Source organism: Monodelphis domestica, chromosome 1 (genome assembly GCF_027887165.1).
Source record: "Monodelphis domestica isolate mMonDom1 chromosome 1, mMonDom1.pri, whole genome shotgun sequence".
In the NCBI taxonomy this organism is placed as follows: domain Eukaryota; kingdom Metazoa; phylum Chordata; class Mammalia; order Didelphimorphia; family Didelphidae; genus Monodelphis; species Monodelphis domestica.
In genome coordinates this window covers 272,833,795-272,857,940 of record NC_077227.1, presented here as the reverse complement: position 1 = coordinate 272,857,940, position 24,146 = coordinate 272,833,795, and the positions used below count along the sequence as shown (strand labels likewise).

At 31.6% G+C, this 24,146-nt stretch overlaps 1 protein-coding gene across 1 annotated transcript in view; it reads left to right on the top strand.

Moving 5' to 3' along the window:
- Window positions 1-24,146, top strand: part of KCNH5 (potassium voltage-gated channel subfamily H member 5) — a 584,985-nt gene that overhangs the window by 359,471 nt on the left and 201,368 nt on the right. Inside the window, exon 8 of the mRNA XM_001369347.3 lies at window positions 15,480-15,679. Within this exon, the coding sequence (XP_001369384.1) occupies window positions 15,480-15,679 (200 nt within the window). The remainder of the gene's footprint in view (window positions 1-15,479; window positions 15,680-24,146) is intronic.

The following is a 24,146-nucleotide window of genomic DNA, read 5'->3' as shown; positions in this document are numbered from 1 at the left end:
AAATCTAAAATGCAAGATTTGATGAATAAGCTATTTCTGATTTCATATACTTTTGTTTAATTTCAGGAAAACCTTTAATCTCTCCATTTGAAATGTCTTCATATTTTCCCACTGACATTCTTATTTCACAGCTAGATCCTGATGTGCAAGGACTCCTTAAAGTCTATTACAGTAGTGAATGAGCATTTCTCATTTTTTTAATATGCAAAATGAGAATATTTTCATTCCTTCCCCAAAATATGTCAATAAAGATAACCTAAATCATGATCAGTTTCTAACTCCTTTGTTGTTTTTGTACTTAAATTTTTTAATACATTCATTATCTCACAGATGGAGGTACTTCATTTGTCAATGCAGATTGCCTCCCATACAAAGCACATTATATATAACTCTTGCCTATGTCTGTCTGTAAATATTCCATAGCAGATGTGCTAGGGGCCTTCTTCTCCTTTGTTTTATTTACTATTTTGAGTTGTATATTTACTTTAAATTCAACAGTTATGAATAATCAAAGTTTAACAACAAAGAAAAGATACTAATTTCATCATTGCATTGGAATCTATTTGACATAGATATTGAAGATAGTGAGGTTTAGGTGACATGGTAGAAAATAAAATCACTGGACTGGTAAAAATAGTTGAGTAGCAACATAACATCACTGAACTTGGAATAAGGAAGGCTGGAATGTAAATTCAACTTCAGACATTACAAAGCCAAGTGAATTTGGAGAAAGCAAGAAGTCTTCTAAACTTCAGTTTCTTTATTCCAAAATAGGGATAATGATTTCCATCAATGGTCCTGAGAATCAAGTGTGATAATATTTTAAAGTACTTTCCAGACTTTAAAAGATTATGTGAATATCAATTATTGTGCTTTAAACTATTTGAATGAAGTTGTGATTTGATATATGTAGATCTTTTGTCCAATATTACATATTGCAAACCATTTATGCCTGACCAATATTTGTGACCTTCAGCGAAGTCTTCTTTTTGCCATGTTCTCTATTTCTTTAGCTCTCACTATTTGACCAATTTATTTTTAATCATATATTTTTATCATATATTTCTTTTACCATAAAAATTGCTATCACTGGGTATTATTGGTAATACTTCCTACCTATGTGATCTGATAAGTCATTAATTATGATCATAAAGTCTTAGTGCATTTTGAGCTGTTTAAGCTACTAAAGTTTAAAAAATGTACACAGACTTTTGTGACACCCTGCATAAACTTTATAAGATATGAAAAAACATTTTCCTCACAATAATCCACTGAGATAAGGAGTATAACTATTATTTTATATGTATTATATATATGCATATATATATATATTATATATATATATATTAAATATATATATATAAACATGAGAACATTGGGAATATAGGAGATTGGGACTTGACATGACCTACTATTGCTACTATACAACTGAAGAATGATTCAAGTCCAGGCTTTCTAATTTCCAGTCCATACTCTTCGTACTATACTGTATGTTTTTTTTTTTAACTTAAACTGTATGTTTTTTCAACATAAACTCTCTGTGATTCCTCTTATTCATCAAAACAATTGAACTAACAAAAGGTTGCTCTGAGAAATTACTATATAAACTTTGAAACTCTTTTCAAATCTGAATTATTGTTAGTGGTATTAATAGTAGTATAACTAAGCTTTGACAGGTTTATAGAAAGAATACGTGATATGTCTCCAGAAAGCACCGATATAGTAAGTGAAATTTTTTCAAGAACTAGTCAAATCATGTTCCCTGGAACTTACAAATACCCCAGTAGAGTTGTAATAACTTGGGTCATTATTAACTAGTAACTTTATCCATAATTGATGAATGTTTTCAGTAATGATCACTAGATGAAATCAGGACCCTGTGGGAATAGGCTATATGCATTACGGAGTAGAAAAAGTGGAAAGTGGAATGATGATGATATCTAAGAGAAATAGTCTTTGAAATGGGAAGTGCTTTTGTAATATTAACTCATATCAGCCCTAGAAATTGATATTTGAACATGATATTTTTTCTGATGTGATATTGGTATGGCAATCAATTGATTATTTGCCTTGGTATATCAATCAATAAACATTTACTGAGGTAGTTAGGTGATTTGACTCAGTGGATAGAGGGGCCAGGTCTGGAGATGGGAGGTCCTGAATTCAAATTTGGCCTCAAACATTTCCTAGCTGTGTTCCCCTGCGCAAGTCACTTAACCACAATGCCTTGCCCTTTTTACTACTCTTCTGCATTGGAAACGATGTTTAGTATCAATTTTAAGATAAAAGGTAAGGGTTAAAAAAACTCACCACATGTTAGATAACATGTTGATTTTTGTGAAAACAAATGAAAAGGAAAAAAAAACGTTACCTCAAGGAACTTCTCAATGGCAGAGTCAACATATACGTGTGTAGGAATAGAGTTAGTAGTTACAGGTGATGTGGTGAATGGTTGTTCAAGTAGTCTTTTATTTTGCATCAGGTTACTAAGCCTCATTGCCTCGATGAACTCTGTAAAAGAAATTAGATAAGAAAAAAATGAGACAGGGAGACTCTTGTAATAGTTGAAGTGAGAGGCAGAGTGGGCTTAAACTAGGGTAACTGTATGATATAAACAGAAATATACATGAAATATCTTGTGAAGATAGAGATAACAAAATCTCACTAAGGATTGGAAATGTGGAGCAAGTGATAATGGGAAGATGAGGAGGAAACTTAGGTTGTAAAGCTGAGTGATCAGGATTGTGGTGCCTTGAAATAAACTTAAGGAGTTCAATTCTGGACATATATTTTAAAATTCAATCAGGATATCCAGTTTGAAATGATCACTAGGCTGTCATAGCTCAAGAGCGAAATTAGTGTTAGATAAATAAATTGGAGGAATTTTTTTATAGAGAAAATAATTGAAACAATAGAAGTATATAAAGAAAAAAGAAAAGGAAAAAATGCAGAGAACAAATCTTGTGGAAACACACTGTTATGGGACATAGAGGAATACTCAGCAAAGAATACTAAGAAGGAATGGTCAGGTAGGTAGAATGTGAGCCAAGAAATATCAGCGTCATGAATATTATGAAAAGAAGTAATGTTCAGGAACTGTAGGTGAGGTCATCATCAATGGTAAAAGTCAAGAAAAAATAAAGAGTTTTACCAGAAAAGTAAAAGTGAAAAAAAAAAGCCACCAGATGTGGAAATTAAAAGATCATCAGTAAGTCTGGAGAGCAGTTTATGCTGAATGATAAAATCAGAAGCCAGGTTGCTGAGGGTTTAGAAGATAAAGAGAGAAGAGAAGAGAAAATCACAAATTCAGTCTATTCTACAATTCTTTAAGGATTATAGTTTGTGCTGATAAGGGAGACAAGCACTGCAATGAAATTGTGAATCTTTGAAGTTTTGAATAATACATGCTTAAAATCATGAACAATATTAAAATTAAGCTATGCTACCATGGTACCTACATTTTCAAAATCAGTTTCTATGACAAAAGTTATTTTGCTAATATCTCCTTAAATAAAGACTTCTGTAATACACTCTCAAACATACTGAATTTCTTTTGAAGGACAAAGTAGATTAAAATATCTTGCTTTCTTCCTCCTTTCCTTTGTTTTCCTTTTCTTCCTTCTTTTGTTCTAATTTTCTTCTTCCTTGCTGTGCTTCTTTATTGATGCCTCTTTTTTTGTATAAAGGTAATAATCATAAGTGGTTCACAACTAACTTAGATGACTCCTCATAACCATTGAAAATACAACTATTGTAATGTTCATTACTATTAATTCTTGAAATTAATAGAACAGAAACTTTGTTGAGGCAATTCTAGAGTAACTTTTTATCTAGGTTGTGTGTCAAAATTATCTTGCAAATGAAGAGATCCTGGTAAAAACCTAATTCATTCACATATAATTTCCTCTACTTCATTAATGTGTCACATGTTTGGATTTGATTCTTAATTTCATATTATATCTTCTGAGAAATTCCACTTTAAAATATATGCATTCCTGGTAGAATGTGATAGAATGGAACAGAAGAAAGAGAATTAGATTAAAAATCAGAAGACTTGTTTCAAGTTCCAGCTGATAGTTTCTAAATTTTTTTAAAAAATTAAATTATTTTTTTCAATTCATGTAAACACAAATTTTTAACATTCATTAAAAATATTGAGTTCTAAATTATTTTCCTTTCTCCCTCCCTATGCCCATCTTTGAGAGAGTAAACAGTTTTAGATAGATTATATATATGCAATCATGCAAAACAGTTCTGTACTGTTAAATTTTTGATAGTGATAAAGTCACAAATTCTTGAAGTCTCAAGTTTCTCATTTATAACATGGAAATTATGATATTTTTTATTTTACTGCTTACTTCACAAGGGTGTTGTGAGAAACTGCTCATCAAATTATGTTATTGTGAGCTATTATAATATTATGATATTTTAGGTAATTAATATTTTCACATATATGTTCATGAAATTACTTTCTATCTGGGCAATACCTTAGTTTGAGATATGGAAGGATAGGGATATAAATAATTGCTTTTGAGTGGTAGTTGGGAATAAAAAAGGTTTAGAAATGTAGAATGTAGATCTTAATGTATATGGGGCTCCTAGAATAGAGATATTTTAAATGTACTGAAGTCCAAATTCTGGTATTTAAAAATTTTGCTCTAAGCTAGTATGTATTTTATGTCATGTTTTTTATTTATTGATGCTTATTCTTTTTTAGAACTGTAATTTCTCTCTGATTTTTTATTGTTGTCCTTCCTTTAAACAAATTCCTTTAAACAAAAAAGTCTATTATAGTAATGTGCTACACCTTGTCCAACTGTTTCCCAACCTTTTTTTTCTTTGTTACTACAAAGTACCACTATCTATATATTTTTCACATATATGGAGCTTTTCCCTCTCTTTCATATTCTTGAGGCATTTAGGTAGCAATGCTATTAATGGGGAAAAGGATATGTATAATGGAATGACTTGCTGGGCATAATTTCCAGTTGTTTTCCAGAAAGGATGTATTTATTCTACTAAAACTGCATTAATATCCAGCAGATATTTTCACAAGATATCAGTTGGTGCTACACTCAACCATAAATTGATGGAGAATTTTTCTTCCCAAAATCTCTTTTGGAAATAATTATCATTAAAAATCAATTTCAGTGAATATAAATAGAAAGGAAAATGATAGTTAAACCATCAAGATAACCTTAAGGGATAGAGAAAAAGTACTCTCACCTCATTATTTTAAATTGCTTGGTTGAATTCTGAATATAGATTGGCCAAGATCTATAAAAGGAAGATAATAAGGAAAAGCAAATGCTAGATGTCAGCATGAATAGCTAAAAAAAAAAAGGACCGTGAAATGAAGGGCATTAATAAAGAGATGAATGAGTGCTGTTTGACCTAACAAGCAATAAAATGAAAAAAATGGAGAAGGTGATTTTTCCTAAAACCTGGATATCACAATCTTATCTATTTTCACTGAGCTTCACTAAGAAAAGCCTGGGCTACAGTTAATTAGGTATAGATATTTTTAGGTATGACTTTTTGTTAATTGTTTTAATCCTTATCACCTAGATTTAAGAGATATCTGGTGTACTCTCTGGAATCTCCATAAATGTTTAGTGTTGCTAAACCACAAAAAAAGAGGAAGTCATAAAATATAGTGATTTCTTTATGACTGATGATTGTTTTTAGTGAGTCAAATTAATCATAATCAATATCCAATTGCCCCATGTAGCGAAAGGTGTTTTGGTTTTGTTTTATTGTTGTTCAACTAGATCACAGATTTAGACCTTGAAAGGATTTAAAGGTAATCTTATCCAAACTCTTATTATCCAGATGATGAATTGAGTCCTAGCCTTATGTACATGTAGGACAACAATGACATATTTCATGTACCATTGATTTCTGAGTTTCAATTTCCTTGTTTGTAAATTAATGAATAAGATTCTTCCAAAGTCCTTTGAAGTCCATAGATGATCTAGTTGGGGTTAAGGGGGAAACTGGGTGAGAGTGAGGATCTTCATTATGATTAGTCTGATTCATTGACAACATTGAGAAAATCATTATCCAATTTGATTTTCCTCCTTTTTGTGGTTTTAAAACAGCGATGACAATTATAAACTCATTCATACAGATTCCAGTTGGGCTATATTAGATATGCCAAGTAAAACTCTGATAATTTGCACTGAAATTGTGCTAAAGTCTTTTTGGGTCATCAAAAATCACAGTATTTGGAATATATCTACTTTATTTGTTTCTTTGTCTTATTTCATTGTGCTTCCATTTAAAAAAAAATTCCGTTCTGCCCATTCATGTTTAATCTGATATTACAGAACTTTTATTCTGCTTGTAGTTATATTGCACTGCACTGATGTTATGTTTTTAAGTATTTATACTATAGTCAAAAGACAACTTAGAGGGGATGAAAGTCTAGTCATTTTGGAACAATACAGCAATAAAATGATGTTAAATTGAAATAATTTTAAACCCTGGACCAGGAGACCAGATTCCTGAGTCTGAGAGAGCAACATCTGAGTCCCAGAAGAGAAACGTATCTGAGATGGAATTACGCTGGGCCATTGAAATGGGGAACTGAGGGATGGCCCAAATGAACTTACCCAAATGCTACTTTGAATGTAAATTGATGCTTCCTGACACAATCAACATCATGTAAATGATCATTTCAACTTATATAGAAGATGGTCCATATTAGTTATAGCTTGATAATCCACTTAACCTCAAAAAACATTTGATGTTTTTCATCCATAATTGATGGCTAATGCCTAAAATGTCACTTCCAAGGTTTTAATTCTTTAAGACTTCTGTTATTATCAGTCATTAGTATTTTAGTGTTAATGAGTTCCAAGTTTTTTTTTAAAGTAGTTTTTTTTTTATAAAGGCATAAAGGATTGACTATGAAGCCATCAGATATTTGTATGTGGGGATAGAGAAAACAGACCATTAAGGGGACAAAAGTAGTCTAGAGAAAAACTGTTTACATGTCAGTTTTTCACAATCTAGCTTTGGACCTTCGAGGTCTAAATATGAAAAAGATTAGAATATGAAAAGCAATATAATGCTAAAATGGCTGATGTTAACATAGGCTCATTAATAGCTGATATCTTGGTTTTTATTCTGTCAATAGGTATTTATGAACTACTTACCATATATCAAACACTGTATTAAGCAGTATGGATACAAGGACAGGGGTGGCAGTCTCTTTCCTCAAAAAAATTAACATTTTAGTAGGGAGAAAAATATGAAAATAACTAGATACTCTCAAGATATTTGCAATGTAGCTGAAGGTCATTTTAGAGTTTTTAAAGCTAGTAAATCAGTGGCCAGAAAAATTTTCCTACAGAAAATGATATTTGAGTTGAATTTTGAGGAAAAGGAAATTAAGAGGTAGAAGTGAAGAAAGAATATTCTAGGTATAGGTAATGAAAAATGCAAAGCTACTGAGATAAGAAATGAGATGTTGTGTCCAAGGAAAAATCAGTTGGCAAGTGTGTATGGGCCATAGAATGAATGACTGAGAGTAAACTATAAAAAAAACCCTGAAAATATAGGGAAATGGTAAAGAGCTTTAAATGACAAATAGATAGGGGATTGGGGGAGGGGAGGAAGTGGGGAAGAGAGAAGGGAACAAGCGTGTAGTAAGCACCTACAATGTTCCAGACACTGTGGTAATTTCATTTGAGCCTCACAACAACTCTGAGACATAGGTGCTATTATTATTTCAGTGATACCTTGGTACTCATTATTAATTCATTTCACAAGGTAGGTTGAATACAAAAAAGACTGAGTACCGTATTAATTATTTTCCCACAAGGAATAATGTAAATTGAATCAATCTGTTTCAGTCACCCAGAAAATCCAGATTTTATAAGGTATTATATGCATTAATGGAATTGTATTTTGCTAAATAAACATTAAAATGCATAGATATAAAAACAAAATTAGATTAAATAAAATTATTTTGGCTTAACTTTGTATTGAGAGGAGTTCATATCCTAAGGGGATGGTGGGGAGGAGAAATGCTATTGTCTGGAATAGGTGTCTCCTTCAATAGTACCTGTGGGCAGCTGCCCTCCTGGAGTTCTTTTTCTTTTTCTGTCCCTTATCCCCACTGAACCCTGCTTGAGATTTATGTGGTGAAAGTTTAACAAAAAAACCTATTCAATGATATTTATTTTTGTTTGCTTTCAAAATTCTTCTAAAGTGTGAAATTTATCAGTGATTTTTTTCAACAAAATTTTGCACTTCCATTCATTTAATACCCATTTCCTTAATTAATGAAGTGGGGATATCCTCCTTTTCCTCCTCCTCATCTGAAGAAAATTCCCCTCCATTAAGTGTTGTTATTCCCTTTGAAGTTCCTATAGCTCTTCAGTTTTGGCCTCTTCTTTATGCTCCTGAACTAACAAGAGATCTATTGTTTTGGCTGGAGTGGGCACATATTTCTTAATATTGGACTGCTAACAAGTTCTAGTAAGCTTGAAGAGAGCCAAGAAAACATCTAAGTCTAGGATAATTTTTTTCTTATCAAAATGAACTGAAAAAATTAAACAAGTTCTGAAACTGTGGAGTACCAAGATTTAGCTTTATTATTTTGTTGTTGAAGAAACTTATCAATTGACTTATGCAAGATCACATAGCTAGTACGTTTCTTAGACCAGTTTTGAATTCACCACTCTATCCATTATACAACCTAGCTCCTCAGAATACATTATATTTGTTCCAAGAGCCAGTAGGGAGTCTGAATATTGGGAAGTACCATGGTCAGATCTATGCTTTAGGAAAAATCACTTTGGTAGTTGCCTGAAGGATAGATTGCAGTGGGAAGAAATTTGAGTCCATGATAATCATTATAAAACCACTGCCATAGCCTAGACTCTTGTCTAGATGATGAGGACCTACATATGAACAGAGGCTGTGTAAATGGAGAGAAGGGAATATGTTTAATAGATGATGTGATGCTAAAAGCAGATTTGTAAGATAGGTAAAATGAGTTAGAATGAGGAGCTAAAGATGAATCAATTATGAGCCTAGGTGAGTGGGAAGTTTTCTCAGCAATAAAAGGGAAGTTGGAAGAAGAAGAATAGGGATAATGAATTCCATTTTAAATATGTTGAGTTTGAAACAGCTGTGGGACATTCCATTATAAATGTACAAAGTCCATTCAGTAACATGGAACTAGAGTTCAAGAGAGAGACTAGGATTGCATATATGGATTTGGGAATCATCTGAATAATATACTGAGAATGAGTGGAAAAAATGTCAGTGAGATCTTTTAGGTGTATTATTAACTATGTTCATGTCAAAATTCCCATGTATTACCAAGAGTTGAAATGTGGAATGATTATAAAATGACCTATTATTATCTGAAAGTCTATAAGGAAAAAATCATGAAATTTTCTATAACTCATTTTAATGACCCTTGTAATATGTGTGATATTCTTTCTGATGGAAAATTGGACATTTTAATTCTAAGTGCAGAATCATTTAATAAATCTCAACTGAACTGGTATCCTCCAAGTGTGGTTATGAATATTTCATTGAAATGAAAATGATATTTCTTAATGAATTCATTGCCTGTTTAATTATGGTGAGATCTAAATGTTGCATGCCATCCACTATTCCCCTAGAATATGAACTTGGCATTCTCTTCTTCTAATTAATGGACTTAGAATATAGAAGGGGTGATTAAATTTTAAAAGCTTTTTTTCCAATGTTCACATGTGATCTTAGATGAAAATGGATTATATTTCTTTTCTTTCCAAGGTTGAGAAGGCTCTGACTAGCAGGCATTCTTTGATGCTGGATTCTCTTAGTCAAGATGGTGCCATAGTTTTGGGAGAATAGATCTGAAACATAGTTTAATTCTGGCAGTGATGGGATGTACTTACTCTTCAACAAATATTTTTTCCTTGAAGAATCCAATAGTATAGAACTTTATTCAATTTTTATTTCAAGTTCTAAGATCCCACTTTTTTCTCTTGAGCCTTAAACCAAATAATGTAATATGTTAAATATGGCTCTCACATTAATGAATGACATAAGGTTCAGACAAAGAACAAAACAGTGTTCCTATAATATTGCTTTATTTTTCACGTTGCTGCAACATTTTTCTTGATTTATATTGTCATAAGCCTTAAATTAAGAAATTATCTGTCACTTGTTACTTAAATGTAACCATGGATATCTACTGCAAGATAATGCTTTGAGCTAGGGATAATGTAGATGAAGATACCATGAAAAATTTAGTCTATAAGCAAATATTTTAGAGAACCAAATGAGTTAAGCACGTAAAAGCTTCAGTATGCCTGGGAGGCTTATCATATACTTCCAGCTAAACATTATAAAGCACAAGTATTACAGTAACAATATGTCAATAAGTACATTTTCCCTTTGAAGTAAACAAATCTCATTTCTTCTCCTTTACAACTTGAAACCTCATGGTATTAATTTCTTTCTTCTTTCTTCAGCAATCTTAGCCTATTCACATATTTCCATGTGATTATATTGTTTAATACTGACTAAAGTACACTAAATATGTAGAATGTGTATTTTCATGTTTAAATCAAAGATTTAAAGACTCAGTTGAGAAATGTCATCACTATATTTTTCCTATTCAGTTCTAATAAAATACCATCTGTATTAAAAATTACCTTATCCTGACTTCAGAATCCCTAAATCTCCATGACGGAGTAAATTAAAATGAAATACAGCTTTTTGTTGTGAAATAAATGTAAATTTATTTTTTATAGGGGGAAAACTGTTTGAGACCAAGGAAAACAAAATATTTCCTTCAAGAAAGTTATTTTCAGTATAATTTGTCATTAATGGCTTTACTTTTATACCATTTCATATTATGTTCCTCCAATGTAGAACAAAACTGAACATTTTTAATGTTATTTAAGAATGGAGGTAGAATTATTTGCTTTAGATGAAGATGACTATGTACTAAGCTAATGATAGATAAAAGATATTTACAACCAATCCTAGATTACCCATTTCAGGGTGAGTGGGATATTTCACTCATTTCAAAACACTAAAAATGTGAGCTGTCACAAAAATGAAATGATAGGTGACTCTCTTTGTTCTAACTTTGTTCTAACCATTCATTCTTTTTCTTCTTCACCAGATCCCTTTTAAAAGCTATTAAGGGGGGCAGCTGGGTAGCTAAGTGGATTGAGAACCAGGCCTAGAGATGGAAGGTCCTAGGTTCAAGTCTGGCCTCAGACATTTCCCAGCTGTGTGACCCTGGGCAAGTCACTTGACCCCCATTGCCTAGCCCTTACCACTCTTCTGCCTTGGAGCCAATACACAGTATTGACTCCAAGATGGATGGTAAGGGTTAAAAAAAAAAAAGCTAACAAGAAACAAAGGTGACCATTTTACATTGTACCTTTTTGTGTTTTCAGTTCAATAAGGAAAAATTTAGTACTTTTCATGCACATGAAACCCTACCAAAATTTTGTCAGAAGCACAAGATTAAGAATGAAGGTTGAAGGAACTCAGGGATATAGGGAAGATAAATAAGCAAACATTTTATCACCTATCTTGTGCCTGGTCTCATACTAGTCTAACAAAAACAAAAATGAAAATTCCTACCCTCTGGTAACTTAAAGTCTAACAGGGAAGACAAAATGCACATGAATAAATAAATATGTAAAGTGAAGACAAAGGAAAATTTGGGTGGAATGGAAATAGTTGAGGAACCAGGTATAGTTTCCAATAGAAGGTATTCATTGAATAGAGACTTAAAAGGAAAAAGAATTCCTAGAGGTACATGTGTACTGGGAATCTATTCAAATAATAAACAGTGCAAGAGTACAGAGACTGGAGATAGAGAGTTTTGGGTAAGGAAGCTATTCATATGCATTTATGCTAAGAATATTTCCATTTTTAGTCATATTGGGAAAACCCACAAAGAAACCCCCCAAACTCAAGAAAAATAAAGTCTAAAAACATGCTTTGATCCACATTCAGTTATCATCAGTTATTTCCATGGAAGTAGATGGGAGTTTTTTTTTTATCACTAGTCCTTTGGAACTGTCTTTGGTCACTGTATTGCTGAGAATAGCTGTCATTTATAGATGATCATCTAACAATACTACTGTGACTATGTGCAATTTTTTTCTTGTTCTCATTTCTCTTTGTATCAGTTCATATCTTTCAGTTTTTTCTGAAAGAATCCTGCATAATAAAATCGTATTCCATTACAATTATATACCATAAATTGTTCAGCCATTCCCCAATTGATGATTCCATCAATATCCAATTCCTTGCCATCACACACACACACACACAAAGACCTGCTACAAATATTTTCGTACATATGACCATTAAAAAAATCCCTTAGGGATACAAAACTAGTAGGGTCTGAATTGCTGGGTCAAAGGATATATACAATTATATAGCTTTGGGAGAATAGTTACAAATTGTGCTCCAGGATGGTTGTGTCAGTTCACAACTCCACCAAAAGAGCATTAGTGTCCCAATTTTCCAACATCCCCTCTAAAGTTTGTTTTTTTCTATTTTCTTTTTTCTATCATATTAATCAGTCTGATATAATAACTTTCATTTCACTTATCAATGGTACTTTAGAGCATTTTAAAAATGAGACTTGAGATAGCTTTGATTTTTTCATCTGAAAATTATCTGTTCATATTCTTTTGCTAATTGTCAGTTGAGGAACTTGAAATTTTATAAATGACTTGTATTCTTGTAAATTTGACTGTGCTATATCTGTTATTATATCAACATTTATATCTAAATAATGCACCGACTTTGACCCTATTTTGATATATAATGTGAGATGCTGGCCTTTACCTTGTTTTAGTCATATTGCTTTCCAGTTCTCACAGCAGTTTTTGTTCAATAGTGAGTTTTTGTCCAAAAGTTTGGATCTTTAGATTTATCAGATACAAAATAGTAGATTAGTATGGACATTTACCAACATGTAGTGTGTACTTAGTATGTTTCATTTATCTACCATTCTATTTCTTAACTAAAACCAGATTATTTTGAAGATTATTGCTTTATAAAACAGTTTGAGAAGTGTACTGCCAGGTCAACTTCCTTTACATTTTTTCATTAGTTCCCTTGAGATTCTTGACATTTTATTCTTTCAAAGGGGTTTTGGTATTATTTTTTCTAGCTCTATGAAATAATTTTGGAAGTTTTATTGCTATGGCACTTAATAAGTAAAACAATTTAGGTAAAATTGTATGTTTTATTATATTAACTCAGGTTCCCCATGAACAATTAATATTTTTCCAATGCTTTCAATCTGTTTTTATTTGTGTGTAGTGTTTTTTGTGTTCATATAACTTCTGGGTTTGTCATGGCAAGTAGATCTCCAGGTATTTTATATTGTCCAGAGTTATTTTAAATTGTATATCTCTTTCTATTGCTAGCTGCTGGACTTTGAACTATATAGAAATTCTGATATTTTTTGCAGATTTATTTTGTATCCTGCAACTTTGCTAAAATTGTTAATCATTTAAACTTGATTTTTAATTCTTATATTATGCCATCTTAATAGCTGCAAAGAGATATAGTTTTGTTTCCCCAGTGTCTATTCTAATGCCTTCAATTTCTTTCTCTTCTCATATTACTATAGTTAGCATTTCTAGTGGTTTTAGTAACCGTGGTTTTAATGGGCATTCTTGTTTCACCTCTTATCTTATTGGAAAGGTTTCTAGCTTAATTTCATAACATGTAACATTTGCTATTTTTTTAGATTAATATTACTCACTAATTTAAGAAAGATCCATTTTTTCCTATGCTTTCTGATGTTCCTAATAGGAATGAGTGTTGTATTTTGTCAAAAGTTTTTTTTCTGTATTTATTAAGTATAATTTCTATTAGTTTTGTTACTGTTATAGTCAATTATGCTAATAATGATCCTAATATTTTATCAACCCTGTATTCCTAGTATAAATCTCACCTGTTCATGGAATATGATCTTTGTGATAACTTGCTGTTGGTATTTTATTTAAAATTTTTGCATAAATATTCATCAGGGAAATTGATCAACAGTTTTTTTTTGGTTCTTCTATTTTGGGTATCAGTACCATATTTGTGTCATAAAAAGGATTTGGTAGAATTCCTTTAACTATTTTCCCAAGTAATTTAGATAGTATTGGGATTATATTTTTAAAAGTTTGGTAGAATTCACTTGTGAATTTATTTGGTCCTGGGGATTTTTTTTCTTAGGGATCTCATTGATGGCATGTTCAATTTCTTTTTGGAAGATAGGATTATTTAAGTATTGTATTTCCTCTTCTATTAACCAAATCAATTCATAGTGTTATTAATATTAATCAATTTCACTTAGCTGCTAAATTTTGTGTTATCCTGTGATTATATATTTGGATTGTTTCTTTCTGGATGCTTTCAGTGTTTTTGCTTTGACCTGGGAGCTCTGGAGTTTGGCTATCCTATTTCTGGGAGTTTTCATTTTGGGATCTCTTCTAGGAACTGATCAGTATATTATTTCAATTTCTATTTTACCCTCTGGTTCTAGGATATCAGGGCTACTGGACTAATTTCAACATTCACCTCAGTCAGACAGACCTTTCCTCTTGAAATTTTAAGTTGTTTTGGTAACAAAAAATTTTTAAATCTCATCTTTTTGTTGATTCTGCCATCCCAGAATTCATTTTAAGGCATTATTTTTTTTTCAGAGGTAAATTTGGGAGAACTCAGGCCAGTGCCTTCCATTACTCCACTTTCTTGACTCTCTCCTCTTAGGATGGTGGTATTTCTAAAACAAATAGTTCAGAAGTCATGAGTTGTTTTTTTTTTGGGGGGGGAAGATAAGTCCAGTTTTAGATATGCTTGAGTTTGAGATGTTTGTAATACATGCCTAGTAAATTGTTTTTATGTATAACTGGAGCTCAAGAGACAGATGGAGCTATTATGTATACACACACACACACACATATGATTTGGGAATTTCTAAATTTTCAGCAAAGAAATGATAATTGAACCATGGGAACTCATGAGGCTGTCAAGTCTAAAAATATGTAGAGAAAATATAACAAGTTCTTGGTCCACATTTGAGGTGACAAGATATAAAAGATGAATTAGCCAAGGACATTGAGGACGTATCATCAGAAAAAGAAAAAAGGATTATTATAAAGAATCAATTCCCAAACTTAATAATCAGTCCTTAAAGAACAGATACAAATTTAAACTGAAATTTTATTCAAAGAGACTATTATGAAGAACAATCTTTCTCACAAGATCTTGGACAATGGGACCTACCCATAGCATTATTTGTCACTAATTTCTTCATTTTCCTAAATAAAAAGATGGGTCAAGAGTTACTTTTTTTGTGCCCTAACTCATACTGAAATACACATGTACCTAGTTTATAATATTATTGACATGGTCTTTATATTATGTTTTCTTTTATATTTTCCTGGATTATTTATATTAACTTTTAATCATTGTTTATTCTCTTTCAGCCCTCCTATATGCAACTATTTTTGGAAATGTTACTACAATTTTCCAGCAAATGTATGCTAATACCAATCGATACCATGAGATGCTGAACAATGTCCGTGACTTCCTAAAATTGTATCAAGTCCCTAAAGGCCTTAGTGAGAGAGTAATGGATTATATCGTCTCCACATGGTCTATGTCAAAAGGCATTGACACAGAGAAGGTATGAATTGTTTAAGCATTCATTTACACAAGTATTATACTCAATTAATTCATGTATAATTTGTTTCTGAAATTCCTACTATATACCATAGACTAGTATGATGATATTTTATAGATGATATTTTAATCAATGTATTGAGTAAAAGCCATTTATCTTCAGCTAAGGCTAATCCATGCCATCACTTGAAGAAACCCATTTTCTGTACTATTTTCTCAACTCCTTCAGATACTTTTATTTCCACCCACATGTTCATGACAACTTTTTAAGGCACTCCTTCCTCCACACTCACCTAGAAATTGCACTTTCTACCTTTTCTTTCCAGCTAAAACAAGGACAATATATGTCTTCCAATTTGTCTCTCAATCTTATATTTGTAAAATTGACATCTTTGTCTATTTCAAATACTAAAAAGCCTTTTCCACAATGAATAAGCAAAACCAATTCTAAACATTGATCCAATTCTCAGATGTCATCTGTATTTAACAAATGAAGAAAATGAAGCAAATTCAACAATAAAGTATCTTGTGAAGAATATTTAAAGAGTCAGAATTTTTCAATTCATATTTTGTATGCAAATTTAAAAAATTAAGTGAAACCTAATGATTAAAAATAGAAATAAGAAAGGAATACATATAGGATGGGCTGGTAAATTTTTAGTAACAGACTCTGAAAAGGCATGACACTCAAGATTAATTTATAATATTAACATTTTAGCCACCACTTCTAGACAAGCAATGAAAAACAAATCAAATTGTGTTTTTGCCAGTTTCCCTTGTACAAATTCTCACATTGAACTTCTGACAATTGACTCCCTTTAGTTGATCTCCAGTATACCTCTGTTATAGCACATATTTCTTGTCTAAGCAATTCATTTGGATATACCTTTGCTTTAATTTAATGACTATGACTTTTAGTTTTTCAATGATGATTCTTCCTCAGGTTTTGTTTTTCTAGCAAAGGGAAAGGAGAAATGATTTGGTTAGAGGAATTAGATAGGGAATTTTTAGCAGAAAACTGTAACTTGAGACTAAAATCTGCTAATGGTATTGAACAGGATGATGTATCTATTATACTGTAAAATATTCTAGGTAAAGGAAGAAGGTGCTTGCATGAGGAAATATGCCAGAAAAGGAAGGTGACTTGCTATTTATCTATAATTTCACTGGCTAGATTATGCATTATCTAATGATGTTAATTTCCTTGGAACCAGTAAGATATGGACACCCATGCCAAGGGAAATAAAAATGATGAATGGAGTCGAGAATTGTATGTGTGTGTGTGTGTGTGTGTGTGTGTGTGTGTGACACACAATTATGATTCCTTTGAAATGAAAAAGTCAAATAGGAAGGAGAAAAGACCTTGAAGGTGAAGAAGGGATTGGCAGGATGATCTTTCATTTCTTTGGGAATGTTTATTACAATATATACCTTTAAGTCATGGAATCCAAAATTATCTCCTGCCATTTGCCAGTCTGACACTCATTTAGCCAATGAGAAATCAAGCATTCAATAAACACAATGAGCTGATAAAAATAGCTACTAATGGCCTACTAATTTCTTATATACTATGATTCCAAGTGCCTCTATTCCATGGTCATAGAAGTTGGATCAGTTCTCTGGGTTAATGCAGCTCTTAGAATGTAGACTTAGCTAGCATAGACTCGTACTCACAATCTTGTCCCATTCTGTCTCCCTTCTGACTTGATTTATGCAATGGGAACATTCTATGCCCAAGTATACCTCACATTGACAATAGTGTAGTTCCAATCTTAAATCTTTGTGGGGCATTATTGTGTCCAGACAATTGCAAGTTGTTTTATTCATAATAGTCTTCAGATTATGACATAATTGTTGAATTTTTAATGATATTTTAGAGTCTATATATAGAGTAGGGAGATTTATCATCTCTGATGATAAAAATTAGTGAGCTTCTAAGATATAATTGCAACTACTTTATTGTATCTTTTTAGGTGTTAAATAGATGTTAAGTATTTGCAACATACAATGATACATTATATAGTTTCCGTCATTCTTTATAAAAACTGCATTGATTTGTGAGTTCAGGGTTCTTAAGAATGAAAATGTTGGTATTTCTTTTAGCTGTATTCTGATTTCTTACTAGTACTAACTTCATTTCTGTGAACAAATATACTTGATTTATTCATTTGTTTGTTGCTTCCTTATCAATTAGATGAGTATGTGCAATGTTGCCTATAGAGGGCCTTTTGGTTTCATTTTTGGAACTTAGCTTTTCCCTAATCTCCACTTTCTATTGGTAAAACACTATCAATTATATCGTGTAGGTACAGTGGTGTCTGAGGCCAGTCTTTATAATTGCTCTCTAGAAATATTATCTTTTTAAAAAAAAGTTCTATAAATTTTTAATGTGTTGTCTTTACCTTACCTTACCAATGCTCATCTTTTTTAAAATATGAAATACTAATCTTTCTCTTACTGCCTTTATTCCAATTAAGTTAAAATGTGAATAACACTGCATTCTCTTGTTCAGTAGCAGATTACAGAATAGCCTTATTTAAATTATAGAGACTACCTAGTAAGGTGTTCTGTGATATTTGAAATGATGGAAGTTAGTCAAAATGGCAGTGTTTGAAGAAGAAAATAAAAGATTGTTGATGATAATCACTTTAAATAGGTAACTACAATTATGATAAAAAGATAGCTATCAAATTAATTAAACACTATCTGAGAAACAAGTTTATACTGCTCTTCTTATTCAGCATAAGTTCTGCATGATTATGTTAATGGTGAGCATCCTTTAATTAAGCTTCTTGTGCCTCAATATAGTCAATTCTTTAAAACTTTATTTATTATTTTATTTTTGTTGATTATCCAATTTTCAAAGATGTAGAAAAATACCATTTACTAGAGGAATACACCTAAGTTTATGTGCTTCAAGTAAATTGGAATATGTAAAGATGAATGTTTGTGGAAAATTCAGTTTTTATTTTCATTCATCTCCTCAGTAGGCAGATTAAAGAAGCTATATTCTTCAATCACAATTATAATAGGATTTAATGATGCATTACAGCTAATTAGAGAAAAATCTTTGCCTTAATTACTGAGATTTCTTTCCATAGTTTCCACATATTTAGTTTTATAGATTTTCAAATGTGGTTTTACTCCACAAGCATATTAATTACTGTGATTTAATTTAGTTTTAACTTGCCTGTATATTGCTGGTAGCTCTCCTAATAGAAATTGTATTGATCAAGTCTTCTCTATCTTTAACCCTTTCATCACAAATACTATGCCTACTTAGACTAACTTGGACTCTAGATACTGGACTTTCAGAATTCTTGTTTTCAGTCCTTGGAAAAGCTAATCTAGACAAATTTGAACCTCCTATTACTTGTACTGAATTGTCTTTGACGATAAAGAGAGTGCAAATGTGCCTAGTGCACTGTCCACATCAGTCAAGTCTATGCTTTAGAGATCTTGCAGAAAATGAACATGACTTATGTTTGCTGAAGGAAACACACTTCATATGATAATGTTTATTGTGGTCTTTTCTAAAATTTTAAAACATTTTAAGCTTTGTTTCCTACCATGTTTTATAGAACTTTACAAAAGACTTGGAAAGCTACCCACTGAATAATATACTTGTATGCTTATTTCTTATTTTTATCTTCTTTTTTAATCACCTAAAATTTTCCACTCCTTCCTCCTTGTAGAGAGCAATCCCTTATAACAGAGGTGTTTTTTTTTTAAAGAAAGAGGAAAAACAGGAAGAAAATGAGTAAAACCAATCAATATGTACTTCTATTACGAGTGAATGAAAGGTTATATATCTTCTTATATCTCTTCTTTGACACCATGCTTATTCTTCATAATTTTACAACATTGATTTTGAATTGTTTTCTGAGTGTTATTTTTTTCCAATTTACAATATTGTAGTTAGGGTATATTGTTTTGAAGGCTCTACTTACTCCACTTTGCATTGGTTTAAGTCTTTTTATACTCCCCTATATTTATTATAGTTGTCCTTTCTGATAGTACAGTAATATTCCATTGCTTTGATGTATCACAGTTGTGTAGCCATTGCCTATTTGATGACCATCTACTTTGTTTCAGTTCTTTGCTTTCACCAAAAATCCCCCTCAAAACAAAAACAAAAATCCCCCCCAACTGCTATAAATATTTCTATTTATCTGAAGATATTCTTTTTTTTTCATTGACCTCCAAAGATAAATGCCTACCAGTGGAATCTCTGAGCCAGAGGTCATGAGTATTTTAGCCACTTTATTTGCCTAATTCCAAATTGCTTTCCAGAATGGTCTTCATCTTTTGTTTAATGACTGTTTTGTAAGAATATTGTTAATATAACAACATATATTATATGACATAGTAGATACATCCTGGGGAGTGTGCCTGAAGCACATAGAAATTCAGAAACTTGGACAGGGTCATGTAGCCAGTAAATATCGCAGACAAGATTTGAACTTTGGTTTTCTTGACTCAAAGCCCAGGAAGTCTTCTATTATGTCTCTTCTGTCAAATTATAATAGAAGTAATTTCATTTTCTTGTTGAAATATTTGCTACTACTATCAGGATCTGCTCCTAGATGAACACCAGTGGAGGTAAGCTATAGTATTCAATGACTCTCCTTAAGTCATGATATAGTCCCTGGCCTTGCAGAGGCAGAAATTGTTGGAGGAAATATTATGTCCTAAAATAGTATAGCAATTCTCTTCATGGTGTTAAAGAACTGGACATTGAGAGGATGCCCATCAATTGGGGAATAACTTAAACCAATTTTGGCACATGATTGTAATGGAATGCCACTGTACCATAAGAAATGACAAGCAGTTTAATTTTTTTAAATGAAAAGACTTACATGAAATTATGAGGAGTGAAAAAAGCAGAACCAAGAAAATATTAACAGAAGAGAATGGGAACAGAAATACTGTTTGAAAAATGACTTGTGTATGTACACCTCCAGAGAAAAAACTGATAAATAGAAATAAGCAAGACATAGTTTTATATATATATTTTTTTTTTGTCAAATGCTACCTTCTTTAATGGAGATAGAGGAGGAGCACAGTTATCTGGGGATTTTAATGTAACAAACAAATAAATAAATTTAAGATTTAAAAAATTTAGGGTTATAAATAGTTACATTTTAAAGTAGAATTATACCCAGAACTTTAAGCAAAATATTGATATGCAATCTTTCATATCTCAGAGGTATTTTTGTAATCAAATATATAATGTCATACTGTATTTTTTTGGAATATAATGGATGGTATATTATTTATGCTCGAAGTTGATAGTATGTCCTCTTAAGCTGCTTGTCTTTTGTGTTTTGTCATTTAGCCCAGCAGGTTTACATATTACTCTTTCTTCCTCAAAGCCAAACACAAAAGTGAAAAAAATTACAATGCACAACAATAGTCTTAATTTTATATTTAAAATCTGTAGCAGGTTCCTATGGTGATAAACAATTATAACCCAGCACTCCAAAATAACTCCACAGGCAAAATGCTTTGCTAAAAATAGATCTATTTATATACAAAATGAGTATATAGCTGTATATACACACACAATAATACAGAAATAAAAGTAATCCCAAGAGCTTTCTAAGATATTCACAATAAACACACTCATACAAACAAACCTTCCTAGACTACACTAAAATACTAAAGTCATCTTACTGGACTAATAAAAATATATATTTGAATCAAAGGGCGCAATTGCCGAATTATATTCTAAATTCATGAGATCATATTTTATAGGATCCTATGATTTAGATATAGAAAATAGATTACTTTGCATTAGTTTGACCCCTTTATTTTACAAATGAGGAAATGGATATGCAACATGTCATAGTCAAATCAGTAGTAAGTGGAAGAGCCTGGATTTAGTCCTAGATTCTCAGACCCAAATCTTTTGGTTGTCCCAATCCACCCATCCCTAACTGGGTTTCAAATTTTATTTTTTAAAGTACTGAATTTGTGCATGTTATTTTGACCTAAAATTCAGCTCTCCAACAGTCCTCTGCCTCCAATACCTTACTAAAAACAAAGACCCACCCCAAAAAATGAGTTAAGTATAGTTTTATATAGTGAATTTGACTAAAAACGTTCTTTAAAATTTATCATTAAAACAATTTTTTAAATTGGCATGCAAGGCACTATGCTATCGACTAAAGGAGATACTATGTAGTGTAAGATTCGGTTCCCTCTGAAACACTTATACTGAGGAAATATATGTACATGTAAACATATATTAGAGCAGCTAAGTGGTACAGCAGTTAGTAGAGGACTGGGTGTAAGGAAAATATGCCCACAGACTCTTACTAACTGTGTGATCCTGGACAAGTTTTAACTTTTGTCTCCCTCAGTCTCTTCATTTGTAAAACTGAAATAATCATATCTAACTCCCAGGCTTATTCTGAGGAACAAAAGGAATAATATGCATAAAGAATTTGGCAAATCGTGAAGAGCTCTCTACGTTTGCTCTTTATGCATTCTTTCAGTCAAGTCCAACTCTTCATTACCTCACGTGGGGTTTCCTTGGAAAAGATACTGGAGTGGTTTGGCATTTCCTTTTCCCGCTTATTTTACCTATAAGAAAACTGAGGAAAATTGAGTTAAGTAACATGCCCAGGGTTACATAGCCAGTAAATGTTTGAGTTGGATTTGAACTCAGATCTTCCTGACTATTGGCCTCATATTCTATCCATTGTGCCGCTTAACTCTTCCACTATTAAATGTTAACTATTTTTATTATTGTTCTTACTATTCTTACTGTCAGTATATCAACATATACTAAAAGTCAAATTCATCATTTCTGAACAGAGAATCAAGAAGTATATTTTAACCTGAGTTATCTAGAATCAGCACTGCTCTAGTATTTGATCTAAGATTACCTTCTATTTGCCTCATCTATATCTCATGTGTATATAGTTAGCTGCTGTTTCCCCCATGAAAATGTGAGCTCCTTAAGGACAAAGGCTATTTTTTTTAGTTCCTTTACTAGTTTCCCTAGCACTTAGCATAATCTTTGGCACAGAATAATTGGCTGATAAGAGATCATTAACTGACCAATCTGAATTCTATTACCTTTTGGTATTGTATTCATTTCTGTTACTTTTGTCATTGTTTATATGTAATTCTGTCCTTTTTTATTTCTTTAAATTACTTCACATAACTTCTGATTTTCCTTTAAAATCTTATTTATAATTCCTCAGGAGATAACAATATTCCATTCCATTTGTACAGCATACTGTAGTTTATTGTCATACCAATAGGTATATATTTTCTTTCCATATTTTTGAGACTACATGAAATATGGGTACAAATATTCTTGAATATGAGAGATCTTTTTTTTCCTATTACAATCTGCTTGGAATATGGTATGAAGACTTAGTGAACTTAAAAAAATAAATCCAAATTGTTTTCCAGAACATTTGGACCAATTTATAACAACACAAAGGAAATTAATATGATTGTTAATCAGCAATCCCTTTAATGTTGAGTATTTTGATCTTTTACAATCTCTCCTTTAGTAATTTGATATGTATAATATGATACTTCAATATATCAAATAATATGCTTTAATTCATATCTCTTTTATTATTACTAATTTACAACATTTGGGATGGGCATACCGTATTAGTCCAAATATGATGTGACCCTGAATATAGTGCTATCCCTAGTATTTTGAAGGGTAACTAAGAAAGAGGAAATACCCATTTTATTTTCTCCTTTTAAATTACAACTTTCTCTTAACTCATGAATAATGTAGGTACTTTATATTTGAAGTTTTTTCAAGGTCCTGAAAACAAGTTAAATAAGGTTTAATGCCAACACATATTAAATATGTATTCCTTTTATAGATACTTGTGAGAAACTACCTTTCAATATTTAATCATGTTCTCATTCCTCTTCTATTTCCTCATCACCCTGAAGTGGAAACATCACTCAAGTCATTGTTGTCACACTCTTCTTCCCAAAAAACACCATTTTTACTGCCATCCATACTGTTAAATATAAAACATTTTTTTTAAATCCAAAGACAATGGATTCAGTGGAGATTTTGTCCCAAGTGGTTTTGATCCAGTTCCCTAATTTAGTGATGGACAATTTCTTTATTTTTCTCAATGGAGTAAATTCATGGTTTACAGCCAACATCCACTACTTATATTCTTTCCTCAAATGACCTTTGAATGGCTTCTTAATTACTACATCTAACACTTGTAATTGCAACATCAGTCCTCCCCAAATAACAACTATCTAGGTCCCTGTGCATTTCAGCAATTCTCTTCACATTCAGCCATTCTAACACAAGTTCTTCATTCATCCATTTTTTTTCCTGTACATGAAAGATCACTCCTGATGGTAACTTTTCCTTAGATAATGTTTTATGCCTTAAAATTACATAAGGAGTCAGTTTTCGTCCAGCAATCAGCTGTGATTGCAAGCATCATGATCCTTCTAGTTTTCTC